Consider the following 20,878-nt stretch of genomic DNA (forward strand, 5'->3'; position numbering starts at 1 on the left):
TCCAGATTATATTAGTTTTATCAGCAGGAATGTGTTATGTTCCATCAATGTATAAGGAAAAAATGAAAGAGTTTATTTGCTTACAGTATTCCCAGCCTTATTCCCGGCAGTATTCCCAGCAGTATTCCCGGCAGTATTCCCGGCAGTATTCCCAGCAGTATTCCCAGCAGTATTCCCAGCAGTATTCCCTGCAGGATTCCCAGGAGCGGGTTGGCTCTCCTGCTTCTCCTTGGGGCCATGCCTCCGACTTGTCTTTTTGCTCCTTCCTCTTCCCGGTGAACTCTGCCTCCTGTCTTCCGGCGTTCTGGAACACATCTCCTCTGTCATGTCCGACTCGGAATGCCGGGTGCGGCTGTGGTAGTCCCCGGGGCCGTCCCTCCTCCGGGGCTTGGCCTCGTGCCTCTGATACGGCGCCCTGGGGGGCTTCTCCGTCTTGTAGCCCTGCTCCTTTGGATAGAAGTCCTCCTCTTGGTTCCTGTAGGAGTTGAAGGGCATTCCCTGAGGGCTGCCCCGGGGGTACCAGTTGTCTCTGCCGCCCCTCATCCCGTCTCCTCCTCCTCCTCCTCCTCCTCCTCCTCCTCCACCTCCCCCACCTCCTCCACCTCCCCCACCTCGCTGGTCTCCAGATCTTGGGCTAATCCGGTCCATGGGTTTGGGGTAGTGCTTCCCCCCCCGCCAGTCCCCTCCGCCGCTCCAGTCCTCCTCGCCGCCCGTCCCGTTCCTCCAGTGCTGCTCGTCCCTCTCCCGCTCCCTCTCCTCCTCGCCCCGGCCGCGCTGCTGGCAGCTCCAGTCCCAGGAGCCGCGGCGAGGGCCCTGGCCGTTGTTGGCCCCCCGGCCGGCGGGCCCCCCCGGGGGGCTGTGGGCGGAGCTGCAGGAGGTGAAGCTGGGGCTGTGGGAGCGCGGGCTCAGGGAGCGGCTGATGGGACTCCTGGAGCGAGCCCTCTCCGGGACGTAGCTGAGGGCAGGAGACAAGGATCGGAGTCAAGGCACGCATTCACCCCCAGAGCCCGGCAACGATACCGCAGGACAACGGTCAAACACGCATCGCGAATACCTTGATGCCTGTTTGAACTGGTGGAAATATTTATATGCATATAAATATGTACATATTTGAGATAATTTATTGACTTTGTTCGATTTATCTTCCTATTCAATTGATCAATCACTTTTTATTTGTATTTTTATAACTTAAGAAACTTCAAACAGGGAAGTGGTCCTTACTGTTCAGGCTCCGGCATCTCCCCTCGCACTCTCTGGGAGTTGATACCATAAATAATAGTGTCCACATCCTTTCCTGGTTTCTGTTTGGAAAACAAAAGACAAAATATAGCTTCACAGTACAATGTCACACTTTTAAACCAGGTCCTGTGCTTCGAACCATGAGCCATGATCCACACTGTTCGTCACACACCACTACCAAAATAGAGCCGGCAATAAACAGAGTCGTTGTGCAGACCGACCTTCAGCTGGAGTTCCTTGTATCGCTTGGACATCCGAATCAGGAGCTTTTGATCGTTAATCATGGCAGGTGTCAACTGGTAGTACTGCACCATGGCCTGAGCTGCCTCCACAAAGGCCATCTCCAGAAAGGCCTGGTGGAAAAACAGCTGAATTACAGGTCCCGTCTGACACTTTAACAGCCCCGGCTCGCAGGGGTGTCTGTCAAACATTTTTGGCATATCCCGTGTCTACCCAAACGATCATGCTCACACCGTATTGTATTTCATTGCTTTTCGTCTAGTTAAGTTAACGCGCGTAACCACAGATTTTAGCAACAACTTAAATTTGATGATGCTGCGTAAGAAACGATGAACAGAGAACCTGACACACTGGGTGTCATTCTGCGATGCTGTAAAACGGTCAATTTGTTGTTATGACAAAGCACTCAATATTAACGTTTGCATTTCATTTTCCAAGGCTACGACTTGGCATGGCCGCAACATCTGCGCTCAGCAGATCTCGTAAAGGCCAGCTGACACATTGTGCATGCAAAAAGCCGAAAGTAACCAAACACTGAAAAGCACAGCTCCAGGCTAGACCCGTCACAAGACAAACTTACTGTTTTGTCACAATAGTACCACAAATGTACCATAAACAGCAACGGAGGCATGTAGCCTATAGCATGCAGCTACCTGGCTTGTTGAGCGCATGAGGATGTAGTTGGTGACCTTCCCGAAGGGCAGTCCCAAGTTGATGACATCAGTCTCGGTGCAGCTCCCCTCTGGGAGGTTGCAGATGTGGACGACCCGTCCCGGCGTGGACTTCCTGGGTGGAAACGGCTGGAAAACACAATGAAAGAGTAAGACGCAAATCATAACACCCCATTTTTGAAATACAGATTATCTCTAAACGGCTTGTTGTCACTCATCCATTGTGGATTGGAAGTGCTGTCAATTCTTGAGGACATTGATGGCGTTGTGTGGCATGGGCACACATTGGTGGAGTGGTATTGCCTTAAGGCGGACAAGTCAGTTGTAAACCAGGGAGTCCCAGGTCTAATTGTTTGTCACTAAGCTGGTCATTCCCTGTTGTTTTCCCTATGAACGGCCGTGCGTGTGGGCCTGTTGGATTCTATAAATAGGGTGCGATGCGGTGAAAGTGTCGCGGTGATAATGAGAATGTCCCTGTTTGGATTCTAGGGCCCGCCAACATTCTGACATCTTTGACCCTGTGTCACTAATCCCCCCCCCCCCCCCCCCCCCGGGTTGCCAAATAACGAGAGCCCCTGCCCCCGCCCCAAGGTCCGACTACTGGTTATGAAGCCAATTATTTTACCGACACACTCGTTTATGGATACAGAAAGTTGCAAGGAGAGCAGCCGGTGACACGTAGCAGGGAAGTTTTGTCTGTCTGACCGTCTTGGACTGGCTTTAGTCAATCAAATCCAAAAAGCAGTCAGTCAAGAATAGCACAACAATCTTGGCTTTCTTCTCCGGTCGTAATTAGTGTTTCCAGCAAGCCCTAAGCACTAAACCCAATCTCTGCTCTGTATGGAGCAGCCACAACTCCTCTGGAGATAAGCCAGCCGGAGGTCAACCTTGATGGCTGTCCTCAGGCAGTGAGTAAGTTGCCAAACGGCTGTGGAGAAGATCATCTCTTCAGCAACTTTACGTGACATTTCTGTCATGTTGGAGAGGCTGGTTTATGATCCGGCCAGGGCTAGCCTGCGGAGAACCTTTTGAAATGGGTAAGGGCAGCTGTGGCTAGTTAAAATATTTCCCTGACACCAACAAATTGCCATTCACAATGGCATTGCACCGTTTTTAGGAGGGAAGGGATATAAAATGTTCAACAGTTGTTTTTCCAGGGATCAGTGGCGAGATTGGTGATTTTGATCCTAAAGCTAGCTTGATATTGGAGTTTATCATTTAAGATGTTTTCGTACACGCAAAGAATTTCATCTCATGCACACCATGAAGACATAAGTTAACGGGTTGTATAACAGCAATACAATGACTTGAAGGTTGGTTGGCAGGTTGTTGATGACACAGGTGTGGCATACAATTTTAAGCTTGTTGTTGTTCAAGGATGCCAGAAAGTGCTTTATCTATTATTTGTTTGCAGACTTAAATTAAAATCCACCCTATAACGAAACTCAAGCTAACTGCATTCCAACATCTATGACATTTATAAATAGAGGTTATCCTCATCTGCTAAATCCAGTGCCTGTTGCTCATCCAAAAGGTGGCAGATGTGGCCCACGTCCTAATAACATCTCAGATTGTAAAGTTGTAAATACTCTAAAGCCCTTCTGTCCTCCTTTAATCCTCCTTCTTCCCATAGCACCTCCTCCTAGCACCCTTCGTCCACATCCAGCACCCCACCCCATCCTCCCCCTTCCATGACTTCACCAGCTGACGCTTGACGGACAGCGACATGTGTGAAGAAACGCTAGTGCACCTAGTACCTCACCGGCTGGCCTCCCCCGACCAAGCCTGTTTTTACAGGGAATTTGTCCGGAGAAAAGCCAAACACTAACAGACACTTGACAGCGGGTCCAGTGGCCACTCTACACGGCGCGGAGTGAGAGAGCCCTACAGAACATGAGTCTGCGAGGGTCTTGAACTGGGTTTAGCCTGTTGATGTACGCACGCGCCTGCCAAATCCCGCTGACACGTAAGCTGTCGCTAAATGTATAGGTGTTGGACATGCACACCGGCCAAATGGCCCAAGAGAGACTGAGCACAGGAAGGAACTGGATGGAACTGCAGCGAGTTATTCACCGTGATTGAAAATAAACAATCGCAAGTTGTATAAATTGGTGGTGCATATTTTTGCAGTTAATGCTCGGCATTAGCTGATATCGAGCAATTCACTTTTTTTGTGTATTATATGACTTCATAAAACAAAATACGAGATAACAGTGTTGACCATGCAACCAAAGACACTATGTCATTCATTTCCAGAAGTGGGGGAAAGAATAGCCCAGGCAGCGTTATCATTCCCGTAACCCCAATTGAAAGATAACCTCTCAACGTCTGACTGAAAAATCAGGCTGGAAACAACGCATATAGATTGTGGCCAGCCAAACGGACATTAACAGCTTCAGATAGGGGCAGTTATATTGAGTGATGAGGATTATATTAAAGGCTCTTTCCTTACCATAACACGAGAGAAAGGGCGCCATGGATTGAGACCATTAAACAGCTCTAGGAATAGGCTGTCGACGATACCACCTCACAACATTGGATTGGATGGTAGTCTGGCCCAGCGGTGGCTGCACCCGCTGTGGTTTGGCTTGAGAACCTCTTGGATCCAGGCTTGTTCGTGGCTTTACAGCCAGGCCCCTGCCGCTTGAACACGGCCATCAGGCTTGGCCGCTCCCGGGAGCAAATGGTGTTAATCTCAACACCTGGTTTGACCACTTCATCCAACATTTCACTGCAGCTGAGATTGTACTGCAAAATGACACTGTATATTTTGTGTGATTCGAAATCTGTGCATTGCCTTATATGAGAGTTTGAGAGTAATGCTTTGTTATTTTGAGAAACTAGCATAACTAAGGATGTAAATAACAAGTATTTTGAAACCAGTCAGCAAAATGTGTCCTGTTATATGGTAGCATAACAGGACACCATTTTTACTGCGCTGAAGCCAAGCTAAAAACAAAACACGTTGGAATAACAAACAAGAGTGTATGACAAGTGATAATGGCCAATATATTGCATGTATATTTGTTGCCATCAACAGCTGGTGTAACACGTATCGTATTTTGATTGCCTTTACATAATCACTTGTGATAATTTGCAATTATACACACTGCTTGTGTGAACAAAAAAAGGTTTATCGGTTTGTGTGAACTGAAATTAATTTGGTTTGTCAAAATCAAACAATAAGTTTCTCTTTGTAAGGGACTTTTAACACAGTACTTTTAGTACATATTTATGTATCAACCTTTCGACTCAAACCTCAACCCTGCTTTGATTTTCCTTCCCTGAATTTAACCGACCGCATCCAGGCGGACGGCCGGGGAGTGCTGAGGGACCGAGTCGTGTTTGTTGTTGAAAAGTGGTGATCCGAGTTTGGTGGATCCCAACGGGCAGATGGTCTGGTCCATTTCACAGATTCTCTAAACGCTCCTGCAGCGGGAGGCCTGCACCCCGGAGCCCCGGATCACCTTTCTGCCCCGCTTACCCTGCTTACCCTGCCGAAACCTAACACCCATCCAGCCCGGGAGGGGTAGGGAGGGGTAGGATGGGGGCGCTTTGGGCGTACGGGGGCGTGAGCCTCTGCTTCCATCAATAAGCCATGTGTTTATTTCTCTTGTGCTTCATGGCTCTTCCCGAGATATTCTGTTAGGTAGGGGGGAGTTTGCCAATGAACACTACTAGTTTGTGTGTGTGTGTGTGTGTGTGTGTGTGTGTGTGTGTGTGTGTGTGTGTGTGTGTGTGTGTGTGTGTGTGTGTGTGTATTCAATGTCTGCTTGTTTGTTTGTATGTGCACACATGTTAATGTTTGCATGTGTGTGTGTGTGTGTGTGTGTCTGTTTATTGTTGTACGTGTGTGTGTGTGTGTGTGTGTGTGTGTGTGTGTGTGTGTGTGTGTGTGTGTGTGTGTGTGTGTGTGTGTGTGTGTGTGTGTGTGTGTGTGTGTGTGTGTGTGTGTGTGTGTGTGTGTGTGTGTGTGTGTGTTCGCTCTTTGATAGCCTGAACAACAGTTAAAACCCCACCTGCTGGGCTCAGACAGGTGTGTGTTTATAGCTTGCTAACATTAGTCCACGTAGCAGAACAAAATAAGTGGTTCCTACTGTGGGTGGAAACAGTGACTGTGGGAGTCCCAATGGCCATTTAGAAATATTCCTTAATGGAGAGAAATGTACTATTACCCAAAACAATAGAAAGATGAACAGAAGATTGGAATAGATGCGTTTACATACTTACCGTACTTACAATTTTGATATGAACAAAAAATACATAATATACTGTATATATTTTTGGTTTTTGTTCTAATGACAATCAAAGAAGTTATCTACTCAGTGATTCACTCAAACGCTCGGCCGAATAAAATATCGTGTAGCTACTTTAAATCTTGGGTACGCAATTTGGAGAAACAAGCCGTTGTGAGTCAGATTTTACATGACTAAAAATACATGACTAGCTCGCTAGCTTTAGCAACAGGTCTGCCTAGTGTTGTGGAAGCCTCAGCTCCTGCACAGTGATTGACCGGTCAGAGCGGGCGCAGGTGGCCCACCCAGCTAGACAGACAGGTAGGCCATCCAATAATTGTATCCAGGCTTCATGAAATGATTCGACAGGCTTATAAGAGTCGGCAACAGCTGCAGATTCTAGATCATTCCCTTGTTTTTGTCTGAGCATTTGATTCATTGAATGCTGTAGGGATGGAAAGAGAATTTCACCAAATATGACAAATAAAGAATATATTACTTATGCTAGCTGTAATTTGCGTGCTGGACATAATTATGAATATTGTCCGATAACACGAGAAGCAAAGTGTTAGTGAGTTAATGAGTGAGTGAGTGTGCGAGTGTGTGAGTTTGTGTGTGTGTGAGTATGTAGGTGAGTGAGTCTATCAGAGTAGCCTTCAATATTCTACAGTAAATCTACGATTTTTAAGATGCGTCGGTCCAAGAACAAGATCGAAACCATGCATAGATGCGTAGTCTGAGTGCAACGGCATGGCAAGCGCATCGGAGGCAAGCGCCCTCTCCTCTCGGTCAGCTGTGGCGCATCACCCCAACGCGCTCGCACCAACCGTCAACTGGGTTTTACTTTTCAGCCCAGCAGACGGCTAGCAGCAGCTGCTGGTTTTCAGCCCACGTCGGGGGGGGCAGGCGCACAGACGCTGAAGCAATCTGCGGCAGCCTGGGAGGGGGTGACTAGTGAGTGGAGACTGAGGGGTGTGCCTCGGGGAATACGCTAAATTAATTGCGGAAAAGAGGCTGTGACTGTTTACTTTCACTCGTGGGGACACTTTGGGAGGGGATTGGGGGGGGTCAGCCATTAAACAAGTAGAAGAGATTTGTGAAACAATGGCCGTACTAACTGATTGCCAAGAGCTGTGACTACTAAGTATTGGACTTGTTTGGTTGTATATCCCTTTATCCCCTGTGCTTGTAAAACTGTAATGTTCTCTTGAAACTATTTTCCTCTTTTACTAAGGGGTAAGGGGCTGGATAATTAAACAATTGCAAATGAAGAAATGTCCTAAACAATGGCATTATTATCAGCCTATATCAGACTGCTTTTTTCTTCTCTGTCTCTACAGTGAATCCGTTTAAATCCAACTTCACATATCAATTATGCAACTGAACCAACACTAACAGGCCATTTGTGATATCTGGTTCGAAGGGAAACGGCAAAGAAGTGTTGTGTGAGTGTTGCGTTGAGATCCAGCAGCTGTCTACCGCCCATACCCCTGTCCACTTGTCCACATCTGCTACTCAAACATTGCCCCATTACAATGTACTAACCTATACACTTTCTACTTAAAGGGCCCCTGTGTTAGACTAGTCTAGTAATGCTAACCGACCACAATGAGTCTGACTGCTGAAATCATTTTTAACCTGCTGATCGCAACTACAAGCTGAAATTAAAAAAAATCGTGGACAATAGTAATATACAGAAAACAGGGAAACTCCTCAACTGATAATAGGAAATGAAGAGCGAAAATAATGATAATTTTGCAGTATCATTCTGGAGAACCTTATAGTAAAGAAAAAAAAAAACTAGGTAGGAAGAGATACTAAGGAATTATTAATCTACAAATCTAATATGGAATATATTGTAACTGATATCATTGAATATTACTACTAATTAGTACATCGCAATATGTATGTGTATGCAAATGGGATGTGTTAATGTGGTAATTATGTTGCATAAATCCAAACACAATTGTGTTCACTAGTGAGAACCACAACACGCTGCTTGTTACTTTTGCTCAGTTACTCCCTCATTGAAAAGTGAAACAGTGGACATATAGGAGTCAATTTGTAGATATGATGAGCATAACAAGATTCAACCCATTACCAGCTTAGGTCAGAAAACATTCCCATTCAGTCTGTCACATTAGACTAGGCCCAATGAGCCTCTGTGTGTTTGGGGCTACGTGGTATCATCTACGATGTACCCCTTAATCTATCAGGAAAAAGGATTTACATAGAGGAAAAACCTTGTTAAATCAGCAGTGTAAGAAGCCAAACATTTGTCTGACCTTTGCCCCCGGCTGGTGTAAGGTAAATCCGACGGCTGCCATGGGGTAACTCTTCATTCCTGCAGCTGGTAAGTAGGGCAAATTGGTGCCTGAGGACACATCTATAGATAGAACATAAATGAAGTGTAAAAATAAATATACATGTAAAAATATGAAACCGGATTGTAACAGAGAGCACAAACAGTCACATTTGTTTTTAAATGCTGAACGCTATGAAGTTACAGATATGATATGAAGATAAAGATTACAAATTAAGCCAGAGCTGAAACAGTCAGGAAAATATATGATGGATAAAAAGAAAATACAAAAAAACGTACATTCTGAAAATTAATTTCAAACCCGTAACAAAAATAAATATATATTGGATGAAAACACAAATCGGACAATGAAGGGATATTTTAAAAAAAATTAACTGAAACAGAGTACAGATTAAATGTTCTCATTAAATCAGTTTCATAAAGCGATCGCTGACATAGGGAGGCTGATTTGTTCAGGGGGATCATGTCTTAACTCAGACGCCCCCATAGCAAAGGCTGAACTCCTTTTCGTTTCGCCTGGACATGGGAACCGACTGTGTCCAAGTATCTGGGCTAAATGTACAGGGCCATGGCCATGAAGGGTCTGACGTCTTCATGGGATACACAGCAACTATTGTTTTGAGACTCAAGTCAAAGTGTTAAAAGAATCAAACCATAATGTGTTATATGTAACAAGTAAGCTTCTAATCTGACGATGGCATTGAGCTAGGAAGCATTGTAGGACTCACAACCAGACAAAGAAACCCCCAATACTGTGAAGAATGTAGGATTCATGTTCAATATATACACATTTTAGATAATTTAAAATAATAGCATTTACAGGCAACGAGGCAAACACTGTATCCAAAAACCTTCAAAAGTTTGTTCCTATTCAACCTTCAACTTCATCCCAATAGGAAAATAATGGCTCTCACAATTAAACATTATCATCAACTTAATTCTCAGTGTTTAATTGGGAGAACCCACTGTCTACAGAGACCCCCTGACCCACATAGCTGCTGTCTAAAAGCAAACAGCGTCTGCCACATTGTCAGGGGAACAAGGAATCTCTCAGAGAATCACGGATGTGGGCGGGTGGGGTGAGCCTACCTTGACCGGGGGCAGAGTAGACCATTGAGTTATTGACCGCCGTGTTCGGAGCTCCGTTGGACGCGCCGCTGACTGTGTGGTGCTCAGCTCCGGAAGTTAGCCCCGCCGCGCTGCTGGGAGCCGCAGGAGGGATGATTATTTTAGCCGCCACTCGCATTCTGTGACACAGCTCATGTTCACGGCAGCCGCGACAAATCTTCAAACTTAAAACGGCGAGGGCAGTGAGATATTTTGAACTACCTTCAAAAACTTTATAAATGCTTAGAAATCGTCACAATGCGAGTCAATGAGAAACCACTGCTGTTCCGAGGTGTTCCTGATAGGAAAACCCGCTGTCTGTGTGTCCACAACATCCTATAAATAAAGGTGAAAGCATGCGGCGCATACATCTTCAGCTGTCAGTGGGGCTGAAGCCCGGGACAAGGCTTGACATTTTGTGCACACCACAAAGCTTTGTGTTGTGTGGCCTGGATTGTTTGAGCTGAACTCACCCCTCAGTGGCGTACAGAGAACGGTTCTGCAGGTGGAGCTTTCCCTTCACGTGCTGATCCCAGTCCTGAGAAACACACAACAACGAACACGCACACACACACACACACCGCGACACACAGAGTCAGCCGGGCTCGGGTACCGTTTTGTAATGCCTCCTCCCTCCCACACTTCGCTACATTCCCCTTGGATAAGCTCATGGTCGAGGGAGAATTAAAGAGACCATAGGAGAGAGAGCGGGCTACTGTAGTCTTATCACAGAGCCAGACTAATAATATATTCTTGACGAAGACATGGGCATTGTCATAGTACTGCAAATAGTCTTTGTCATATTATTCTAATAGTATGTCCTTTTTCTACGCAGAGTTTGTCAACTGATTTTTGAACTTGATTTATATGTTATAGTTTTAAGTGCTGCCATGTCAATAACCTCCACAATTCTCTCCCTTTGTATTCTTAAGTGTAATGCCAAGAGTGGTAGGAAGTTGGTAGACGATTACAGCCTTTCCCTTCACCATTTCATTTTGTTTTAGAATAGTGTGTGGAATTGTCCTATATTTGTACAGCTGGTAATCAAAATGAATATTGTTAAACTTGGAGATGCATGAATGCTCTCCCATGAAATGAATGTGTTTGATATGCCCCACCATACATCTGTACGCAATGAATGTAATGTATCCAGAACCTTACAGCATATTGAATTAAGGATTTTTTTTACCTCAGAAGTTATCTGGTACCAACATTGTTTATTTTTACTTTTACATTTAAATGCATAACAGGATACTCTATCCATTTTGACGAGGTGAGCTTTGCTCATGCAACATCTCAACCGGTCCCTTTCACCCACCTTGTGGTTGTAGACCTTCTTCTCACAGATGGTGCACTGGTGCGGCAGATGGGAAGGAATGGTCCCGAGGTAATCGTTGACCTGATGCGACTGAAGGGTTCTGGCCCCCCCAGACAGTGGATCCTCCCCGCCCTGCATCGGCGGGAAGCCCATAAACCCCTGAGGTCCACTTGGGAACGCGGCGCCCGCCCCTCCTGTGGTGAACTTTGGGTCCAAGGTAGGCTCCTCTGGATTGTACAGGTCAGCTCGGGAACGGCTCGGCTGCCCGGATGAATTCCACCCTTTGGCGTTGGCGGACGTGTCCATCTTCCCGGTGTGGCACAGGTTGCCGGCGTTTCCCTTCCAAGGCTCCTTAAGTCCGGCGCCGGGATAAGAACCGACCTTCTGTTCACCGCCGCAAAACCCAGACTGTTTTCCCTGCATCTCCTGGCCGTAGTACTCTCGGTGGAACCCGCCGTTGTTTGCGATTTTCGCCTGGGTGTTTGTGGACGTGTACTGCCCGTCCCCGGCCTTACTCGTGGCTATGGACGTCCCGCCCTGGAAGCCCCCGTACTGCATGCGCCTGTCCGTGTCGGCAGGGTACCCCGTCTTCTTGCCGTAGTCCCCCCCACCCTGTTGGCCCATGGCTGAGCCCCCGCCGTAGTTGTTCAGACCCACGTTCCCGAGGTTCTGGTTGAAGGCTCCCCCCACCAGTGCCCCCAGCGTCGAGTTGGAATTGGGGAAGCCCAGGCCCCCGTTCGGGAAGGCCCCTTGGGGGTTCCCCACCATGGCGGATGAGCGGAGCTGATTCAACAGGGGCTGGGACATGGCCACATTGGACAGGACCTGGTTCAGGACCGTGGCGGCAGAGGCAGCACTGGCAGCGCTGGCTGCGTTGCCTCCCACGCCGCCCTGGGCCAACTTAAGGCGGTGGAGGGTGAGCTGGGCCTGCAGTTGAGCAAGCTGGAGGCCAGCGGGGCTCAGGAAGAGCTGCTGGTTCTGCTGGTTCTGCTGGTTCGGCTGGTTCTGATGTAGTCCGGCCTGCCCGGCTTGACCCGGCTGCCCAGTCTGACCAATACCAGCAGGCGGCAGGCTGTCGAAGAACGCTCCTTTCTGGTTGTTGACGTTGTTGGCTGGATTGCCACTGTGAACAGAGGAGCAATCGGATACTTAATAATGGAAATGAGTGCATTGGACATTTTCGTTTTTGTGTCCACCAAATACGGTTTTCCGGATCCACCGGTCCAAGAAAACACGAAGCACAAAACTAAAACCTTAAAGCCATAGAGAAAGCGAACAACTCACTTCCATTACTAGCTTGTTATTTAATTTGAAAATAATCAACAATAACTTGCAAAAGATTTCACCATGGGCTAAGTGAATTGCCTTGGCTATACATATAATGGCGGGTTGAAAAAAATAAAAACCTTCAATAATTTTCCTTTGAAAGAAAACAGAGATGGACTCGGATGTGATGCAGACCTGATCAAGTAATGACAACATGTCTTCCCTCAATTCGGGCTAACTAATACCTTTGAAATTCGGAGCGGACTACAGATTGTGGAAGAGCTAAAAATGCATCCTAGGTCCATAATTCTTTAAAATTCTGAATTATGCAGACCAGGCTAAAGCAACAAGCACATTAGCTAGCTATACGGTGGACATCATCTGCCTAGCCAAATTGTAGCGCCGGCTGGTTGAGAGTCTCTTGACTCCAGAGCAGCACCTGTGCTCTGACCCTGGTTGACTGGTGTGTCGCTTCAGTTTCTGATGAATGCCCTCACATGACTTCTAAACTTAGGCCCCTCCATCTATTAATCACATCATCCATGTGAAGCCCCTGACATTGCCCTGCACGAACTACTGCCCAGGCTGGCTCGGTTGGCATCCTGAGTCCCAGAGGAACCAAATGAATTCGACCATATAACATTTTGAGGGGAAGTAACTGACACATATATGTCGCATCCGTGTTGTTGTGGAAACATTGCTAACTGGGTAGAGCCTGTCACGTTGGTTTTTGACAAGGGAAGTGGAGGTTGAACTACAATGTGGATGGAACAGAAATCAATATATGACACTTAGGGGAATGTGTGCCACTGAATACCGTAGCGGATTAGCGCCATAGGGGCAGTGTGCCGGTTGGGTTATAGTCTAGTGTCATGGTCTGACAGTAAAGTTTGCACATCATAAACACATGTTAGTAATGTCTCTCATACATCTGCTACAAAAAATGCATTCAAATGTAACATGAATTCGGGAATAATTATGATAAAAATAGTTGTAGGTGTTTATTTTGTCGCCATTGTGCACATTAACTAACAAAAGATAACACTATTTGGTATTTGAAGTATTATTCTTACCAACGATTGCCTGACTATAGCTGCACCTTTCAATAAAGTGTCCTGCTCTGCACCTATCCCATACATATGATTTACAAGCTGTCTGGTTGCATTGTAAACACTATAAATAGACAGATAATACATCTCCATCTCTTACAAAAGACGGACCAGAAGCTTTTTTAGGAGAGTAATACTTGCCACTCACACATTACACAGAATACATTATTTTTTAATCATTATGTTATGATAGAATATTTGCACTATTATTTGAATCATATATTTGAATTTACATTTTTTCATGTTTGTTTAATATTATTATTACCAAACAATATATATTTTTTGTAAAGTTGTATAGATAGTGAACACTGAATAGTGTGTGTGTGTGTGTGTGTGTGTGTGTGTGTGTGTGTGTGTGTGTGTGTGTGTGTGTGTGTGTGTGTGTGTGTGTGTGTGTGTGTGTGTGTGTGTGTGTGTGTGTGTGTGTGTGTGTGTGTGTGCGTGTGTGCGTGTGTGTGTGTGTGTATGAGAGAGAGCGATAGAGAGAGGGTGAGGGGAGGGAGGAAGAGATAGAGGGAGAAAGGGAGAGGGGAGAGAGAGAGAGGGGGCGAGAGAAAGAGGGGAGGGAGAAAGAGGGAGGGGGAGAGAAAGAAAAAGAGAGAAGAAAGAGAGAAAGAAATTAGACCGGATTGTTTGTTGAATCTGTTTGGTTGTCCTCTTACAGTTAAAGCCATAACGTCATGAACTGAACACTAGGAAGGCTAGATTCTGCAGGGGGCATACCCTCTATAACCTGAAGAGCCATGCTGATGGAGCTAAACTTCCCTAGTCTATGACGCTAAGCTATTAATACACACTTTCTGCTATCCCCACACATATGGCCTCTTGGAAAGGGAACAGTTGATACTCAAGATGTGTACCCCTGTGATGCGGACATTGGATGGATAGCTGTCAAGTCCAGTTATTTAGATTTTTGGAAGCAGACGGTGACAAACTGACTAACTCTAAACCAAAAAGAAGTTTAAGGTTGTGCTAGACGCCTAAAAGATAAACATAGCTTTTACACAAGCAACTTTTTAATGTTTTTAAATGGTTAGGTCTAGGGAAACAAACAAAAAAATAGTGAAAATACAGAAAAAGAAAATACCTTTAACTAACAACGAATAAACTCTGTTATATCAAAATACTTGGCTGAAATAATTGTTCACTAAATAGAACTACATTGACATGATAGTCAATTATGTAATCCTCCACTTTAAATGGATTGATCCTCAGGGCACTAAGAACTCTTCACCTGTGACATTTTTATAGAACAGTATTATCATAATACATTATTATTAATATAATTATTAAACAACCGGTTGCAAATGTGTTCATCTTTTATATGGATTACGTATAACGAAAAAACTGCACACAATTGAAAAAACAACAATGACAGGAAAAGTTTAAAATAAAGAACATTTTGAAACTAATTTGAAACTATTGAAATATTAAAATAAATATGGCTGAAAAAAGTGTAAATCGATCCAAACATTTTGTTGATCAAATAACCTAAACATTTAATTCATGGGGCTCTGACAAATCAAATATTCCGAATGGAATTCTATATATTAATATATTAAAAAATATTCAATTAATTATTAATATTGAAGGATGACTAAATACATATTTATCATTTAATTGACTTAATTAAGAAAACATATTTAGTTTTAACTACAAATGTAATATAATCACAAATAAAAGTAAACTACATCACATAATGTTCATGTGAAATGTGTCAATGGTTATATTATTTTCATAAATATTCTAACTATTGTATTTAATATAGCAATATAATATTATTTATAATAAAAACAAGCAATAGCATAGGGCATCAATTTAAATGTTTTTATAAAGCACTACACATATGTATTTTTGCATATTTTACGTTCCTAAATACTGAAACTATTAGGCCTATACGTATTTATTTTGGGTAATAATGTATTTGTTTATTAATATAATTACAGTTATCTAGCCTATAACAAACATTTGCTCTGCCTCAACTATGACGTTATTATTATTGATTCCTAAACATTGATGATCAGCTATACATCGTACCAAAATACGTTGGAGAATTCACACAAAATGATTAGACTAATGTCACCAGCACCTTGCCATTCCCAGTATGCGCTCCACTGGTGGCCCCTGTTGCACAGACAGCGCGTCGGCCAGCAAACGCACATTTGTCTCCATTGAAGCTCTCAACAAAGACAGGCCCAGCGATTGACTGCCTGATGAATGCCTTTGGGAAATTATAATAACGCTATCGGCTGTCAGCTTGCCTTGAATAGGTCCAGGCTAATAAAGGTGTGAATTCATTACAAATGATTAATGTTCTATTACACTGCATAGCCATATACAGCATCCTAGGCTTCACATTGGAAATACTTCAGTCAAATGTCCAAGTATAATTAGTCAAAGCCTATTAAGGTAAGTATAAACGTGTAGGCCTAGTTGTTTCGTTATGATTATATTTATGTATAGTCCTAGTTATATTTATAAAACAAGGAAAAGCCACTTTTTAAATAGTATCTAAAATAACAATTTATTCAACACACAAAAATCTTTATGAACTTTTAAGGTTCACTGGGAGTGAGACCACGTGCACACTGCTCCTCCATTCACACTCCCGAGAGGAAAGATAAGAGACGACACAACAAGGTGCCAAGTGGGAATATTATAATAATATATCCACATGAATGAAAGGAACAACTAATTAAAAGCAATGCCCTCAATCAGGAGAAAAAACAACTCTCCTCTCCCTGGGCGCCGAGCCGTCGATAAGTCTCACCCACACTGGCACCGTCCAATCAGTTCAGTCGCTCTGGCAGCTCCGCGGAGAGCGATAAATCAGGGCTTTAATTTGGACCTCCAGAACACCAAAACACCGGGAAATGCTTATCCTCCACCCACCCAAGCTTTTATTTCAACGAGAACGGTATGAACGCAGACCCGGAGATAAATAAAGTCAAATAAATCAAGACAAACCTTGAAAAGAAGATAGGCCTACAGGCGAAGCTGTAACTTGAAAGCTGGAAGGAGATCTCTGACGCTGCTCTACACTGATTCTCTGTAGTACCCCTGTAGTTTGACCTCCGTCTAAAGGCTGAGGCATGCTATGACCTCCGTCTAAAAGGCTGAGGCATGCCGCCACCTCCCCCGGCCAGCAGCGTGGGCATGACAGCTTCTGCTAGCACGTAGCACAGGGGCTAGCGCTCCGTGCGACCGCCATGAGGAACCAACGTGACAAATGGTTTGCACGTGGGCATCAACAAAACGGCAATGTTTGAGTTTTTAAAAGTTAAAGGCACAACAGCAGTAAAGTATGCAATTTATGATTTAATGAATACATTTAAAATGAATAGGATTTATTTTTTATGATAAACAGCCATTTTTTTGTCGACAAATGAGGGTATAAAAACAAAGGATTTTGAAGACGCTATAGGCCATTTATAACAACAGGCTAATATAAATCATATAGCCCATCTTTTTCATATAACAATTCTAAACTTTAGGTCTACCAAGAACTATAATGCTTAAAATACAGTGAACAAACAAGGAGGAAATTGACCAAAATAATCGAAAAAGCTCTGAAGCTTTTTGAATTGTTTTCTAATGGTCAGTTTTTAATTATTTTTTCAGAATGCGTTGTGTATATTGACATTTTTATTATGATCTATACGGGCCTACACTTAGAACCTGCTGTAGGCGTCACCTTATGTCTTATGTGTTTCTTTAGGCCACCCCAACACAGAGGTCGGCTTCCCAGACCCTGAGGTGTCACTGTGACCGGTTCGCACCCTATCCATCTGTTCGCGTATACCAGCGAGACGAAGTGGTGCTTTACGGTCTATTGTTTCAAAACGACTGGATAACTTGCAAAAAAAGAGGGCGAAAGCCATGTCAATTTGGACACGTCATGCTTTAAGTGTATTTCTAAAGCCGACTGACTATGATATGTCTTTTCTAGCTTTCACAATTGTTTCATTCTAGTATTGAATATCCCAACGTTTTTTCCCTAACCCAAATCTAATTATGAATGATTAATGTAATGGCCTTCGTTAATGCTATATTCTATGGGCTGTGGTCAGCAATACTGGAACACAAGTTATATATTAAACTAGTGTATAATAACCCATAATATGTTTGTGTGTGCGTGCGTACGTGCGTGCGTGCGTGCGTGCGTGCGTGCGTGCGTGCGTGCGTGCGTGCGTGCGTGCGTGTGTGTGTGTGTGTGTGTGCCTGTGCGTGTGCGTATGTGTGTATGAGAGAGAGCGATAGAGAGAGGTTTAGGGGAGGGAGGAAGAGATAGAGAAAGAAAGGGAGAGGGGAGAGAGAGAGAGGTTATATATTAAACTATTGTATAATAACCCATAATAGATCCATGACGTAGGCCTCTCTTTGTGTACATAGCTTGCTCGCTAGGTGGTGCTGGTCACAGGAAGTCTAAAAGGCTTTTATGAGTTGACCATGGGATGGCAGTGGAACTGCACACACTTCTGATCGGTTCAGAGCCAACTGTACGTGGGTTTAGGATTATTTATATTCACAGGCAGTCATTTTGTGATTAACTGATTATGTCATTGATATTTCAAGGATACAGAGCCTCTTCAGTAAGATCTAATAATGCAGGAATAGTTCATATATACTGTAACACAACTGTAGTACTTACAACAAGAACAATGCTCATTATAAATGCGTACTTGCTGTTCTCTCACACACACACACGCACACACACACACACACACACACACGCACACGCACAAACACACACACACACACACACACAAAAAAAGGAATCGGTCATTTGACCTATTCCTCTTCCCGGTACGGGATCAAGTACATTCCTAAAATGAAATATTCAGCCATTCCTGACACATCGCCCACCAGGGCCACCGGCTAGGACGTCTCAACGGCATGAAGTCAGGGCCTTAGGGGTACACTCGCCCACAATCCCATTTGGCACCCCCAGGCCGGGATGTGCAGGACTCAATGATTTATGACATGGGTGGAACCGGATAGGAACCGGTCTGTCCTTCTCCTCCCCCCCCCCCCCCCCCCGCCCCCCTAACAACCACCACCAGCAACAGCCTACCCCCCCCCCGCCCGCCCCGACCCACACCACGCCCGCCCTAGTGGAAGTAGCGCTCTCATTAAGTCTCTAGTAAAAGAGATCCGATTCATACACGGGGGGATGTGTGGCTGCCATTTCGTTGTGATGTCATAACATCAGCTTCAGTGGGGTGGAGAGGGAGGGGGGCGAGGGGGGGGGGGCACTCAAAGATGGACTTGACATCTCAAGTTCATCTTTGATCAGATGCCAGATCACTGCATCAGCTCCAGAGATAATAAGAATTTAACTTCATATCTTTCGGAAGAATGTTTGATGTCCTGGGAGTATTGAATATAATTATTGCTTTTGTTTTAATTTAAATGAATGAAACTACAGACGATGAAGAGACGGAGACAGAGGGGAAGGTTTGAGGAGATGAAGGTTATAAGAATGGCTCAGAGTTGATTAAACCCGAGCAATAAATTCACAATCAGACCTGAGTTATGTTTAGAGGGAAATTTGATTTGAAACACCCACAACACCGGCACTAAACAAATGCAATTTCATAAAAGCTGTGCTGACCTTTAAAATATATTATATATTTCCCATTGCTTACATGATGCGCACGCACCCACACGACACACACACACACCGACGCACACATACACGCACACTCTCACTCACACACACACAAACACAGAAGCTGTCAATGATCTTGTTTCAACCCTTAGGAAGGTGTCACATGGGATGGCAGGGTCACGACAGAACATGGAGGTCAAATGGAACGTTCTGGCACGGCAGCTGCCCTACGACCTCAGTACGTTGAAAGCATCACGCTCTCACAGGAAACACCACAATCAGGGCTTTACAACTCTGCTGGCGCTAGCAGTCTGAGGCTACATCTGCTCTCTGCGGCTGGCGAAATCAGAAAAAAACCAAAGCAAGCTAAAAACCAGTTACAAGCAGTCTTACACCACTTACACTCCCCACTTAGGCACTTATTCCTCTCGAAATGTAATGGTTTTTAAATATTCTTTAAAAAACAAGCAAACCAGAACAACTGTTTTCCCAAGGCCTCCCCCAGCCATGCGATCCACATGCTAAGGCCTTAATAGTCCTACTAGCGTTATTCCAAGTGTCACTGGTCAGGGGAGAATAATAGTTTTTGATTGAACTGATCAGGCTGGCAGTTGAGTGACTGAGAACGAAGATGCCCGGCTACGATGTACGAAGATGTACCTGATGTTCTATTAATAATCTGTGTTTGCCTCTCTAGTCTGGGGCCAGCAGGCGCTCCCCGACACAGCATCACGAGCCTCTCTCCTGTGGCCCCGCACGGGGGACGGCATTAGAGGGATTTTAAAGCGCTGAGTGGCGACAGCGGCCAAGAAAAGCCTGGTCGCGTCGCGTCGCGGTGTCCACTGACATTGGGTGTCAAACCGACACCCCGTGTGCCCGTGGGGGGACCAGGTGATCGCGTTGTTGGAACTCTTGCTTGGATCCCGGGACATGTTGACATCAGTTCCCCACCTGCGACTGGTCGCAGGTGGGGATCACAATGGCGGCCACGAGTATCACCATGGCGGCCTCGAGTAAGAAACATTTTTAATAGTTGAGTGCTGCATGTCGCACTCAACTATTGTTCTTAAGTTTTATCAGGGACTATAATAATAGTACCTAATAAAACTTAAGAACAATATTTGAGCGGTGTAATAATATTATAATAAGCATAGTAATGTATTTATGGGCTTTTATGTCCCTCTTTTAAGGAGAGAACAGCAGGGGAGTTGAAGAAGAGGGGGTGTGACATAGGACTGGAGTTGAGAATCGTACCTGAGTCGCTAAAAAGTGTCCTGACTACATGGTTAGCCGCTTGTGGGTTTGGGGTTAGGGTTAACCCTAGCCACCAAGCCGCCATAAAGTAAAACATGGTATCAATAAAACATCACATGGCCATGCGTCTTGGTTCGACCCGATTGAAGTTCAATCAAAACTATTATTCCTCCTTGATGTCTTTGTAACTACATGCAAAACCCCTTTCCTTTAGTTTTACACAATGAAAATAAACAAGAGTGAATGAGTCAGTGAGTGATGAGTGAGAGGGAGAGAAAGAGAGAGAGGGAACCAGAACGAGAGAGAGAGAGAAAGCGAGAGAGAGAGTGTCACAGTACCCAGCGTCAGAGGTGAACTAATGCACGGTGAGTGAGGGGATGAGAGGGTGAGGGATGGCTGGGTGAGGGCTGGATGGGTGAGGGGTGGATGGGTGAGGGGTGGATGGGTGAGGGAGGACTGTGGCAGCTTCGACAGCTGATCCCGTCCGGCCTTTTCTCTCGTTGCT

The 20,878-nt window shown here is 44.9% G+C and overlaps 1 protein-coding gene across 1 annotated transcript in view; it reads right to left on the reverse strand.

Annotated features, from left to right (window-relative positions):
- Nucleotides 1-20,878, reverse strand: part of rbm20 (RNA binding motif protein 20) — a 42,768-nt gene that overhangs the window by 7,725 nt on the left and 14,165 nt on the right. Inside the window, exons 2-11 of the mRNA XM_056587292.1 lie at nucleotides 11,134-12,256; nucleotides 10,289-10,353; nucleotides 9,798-9,910; nucleotides 8,671-8,771; nucleotides 2,133-2,279; nucleotides 1,461-1,592; nucleotides 1,222-1,301; nucleotides 677-955; nucleotides 612-615; nucleotides 85-576 (exon numbers count right to left, since the gene is read on the reverse strand). Of these exons, the coding sequence (XP_056443267.1) occupies nucleotides 85-576; nucleotides 612-615; nucleotides 677-955; nucleotides 1,222-1,301; nucleotides 1,461-1,592; nucleotides 2,133-2,279; nucleotides 8,671-8,771; nucleotides 9,798-9,910; nucleotides 10,289-10,353; nucleotides 11,134-12,256 (2,536 nt within the window). The remainder of the gene's footprint in view (nucleotides 1-84; nucleotides 577-611; nucleotides 616-676; nucleotides 956-1,221; nucleotides 1,302-1,460; nucleotides 1,593-2,132; nucleotides 2,280-8,670; nucleotides 8,772-9,797; nucleotides 9,911-10,288; nucleotides 10,354-11,133; nucleotides 12,257-20,878) is intronic.

Source organism: Gadus chalcogrammus, chromosome 3 (genome assembly GCF_026213295.1).
Source record: "Gadus chalcogrammus isolate NIFS_2021 chromosome 3, NIFS_Gcha_1.0, whole genome shotgun sequence".
In the NCBI taxonomy this organism is placed as follows: Eukaryota; Metazoa; Chordata; class Actinopteri; order Gadiformes; family Gadidae; genus Gadus; species Gadus chalcogrammus.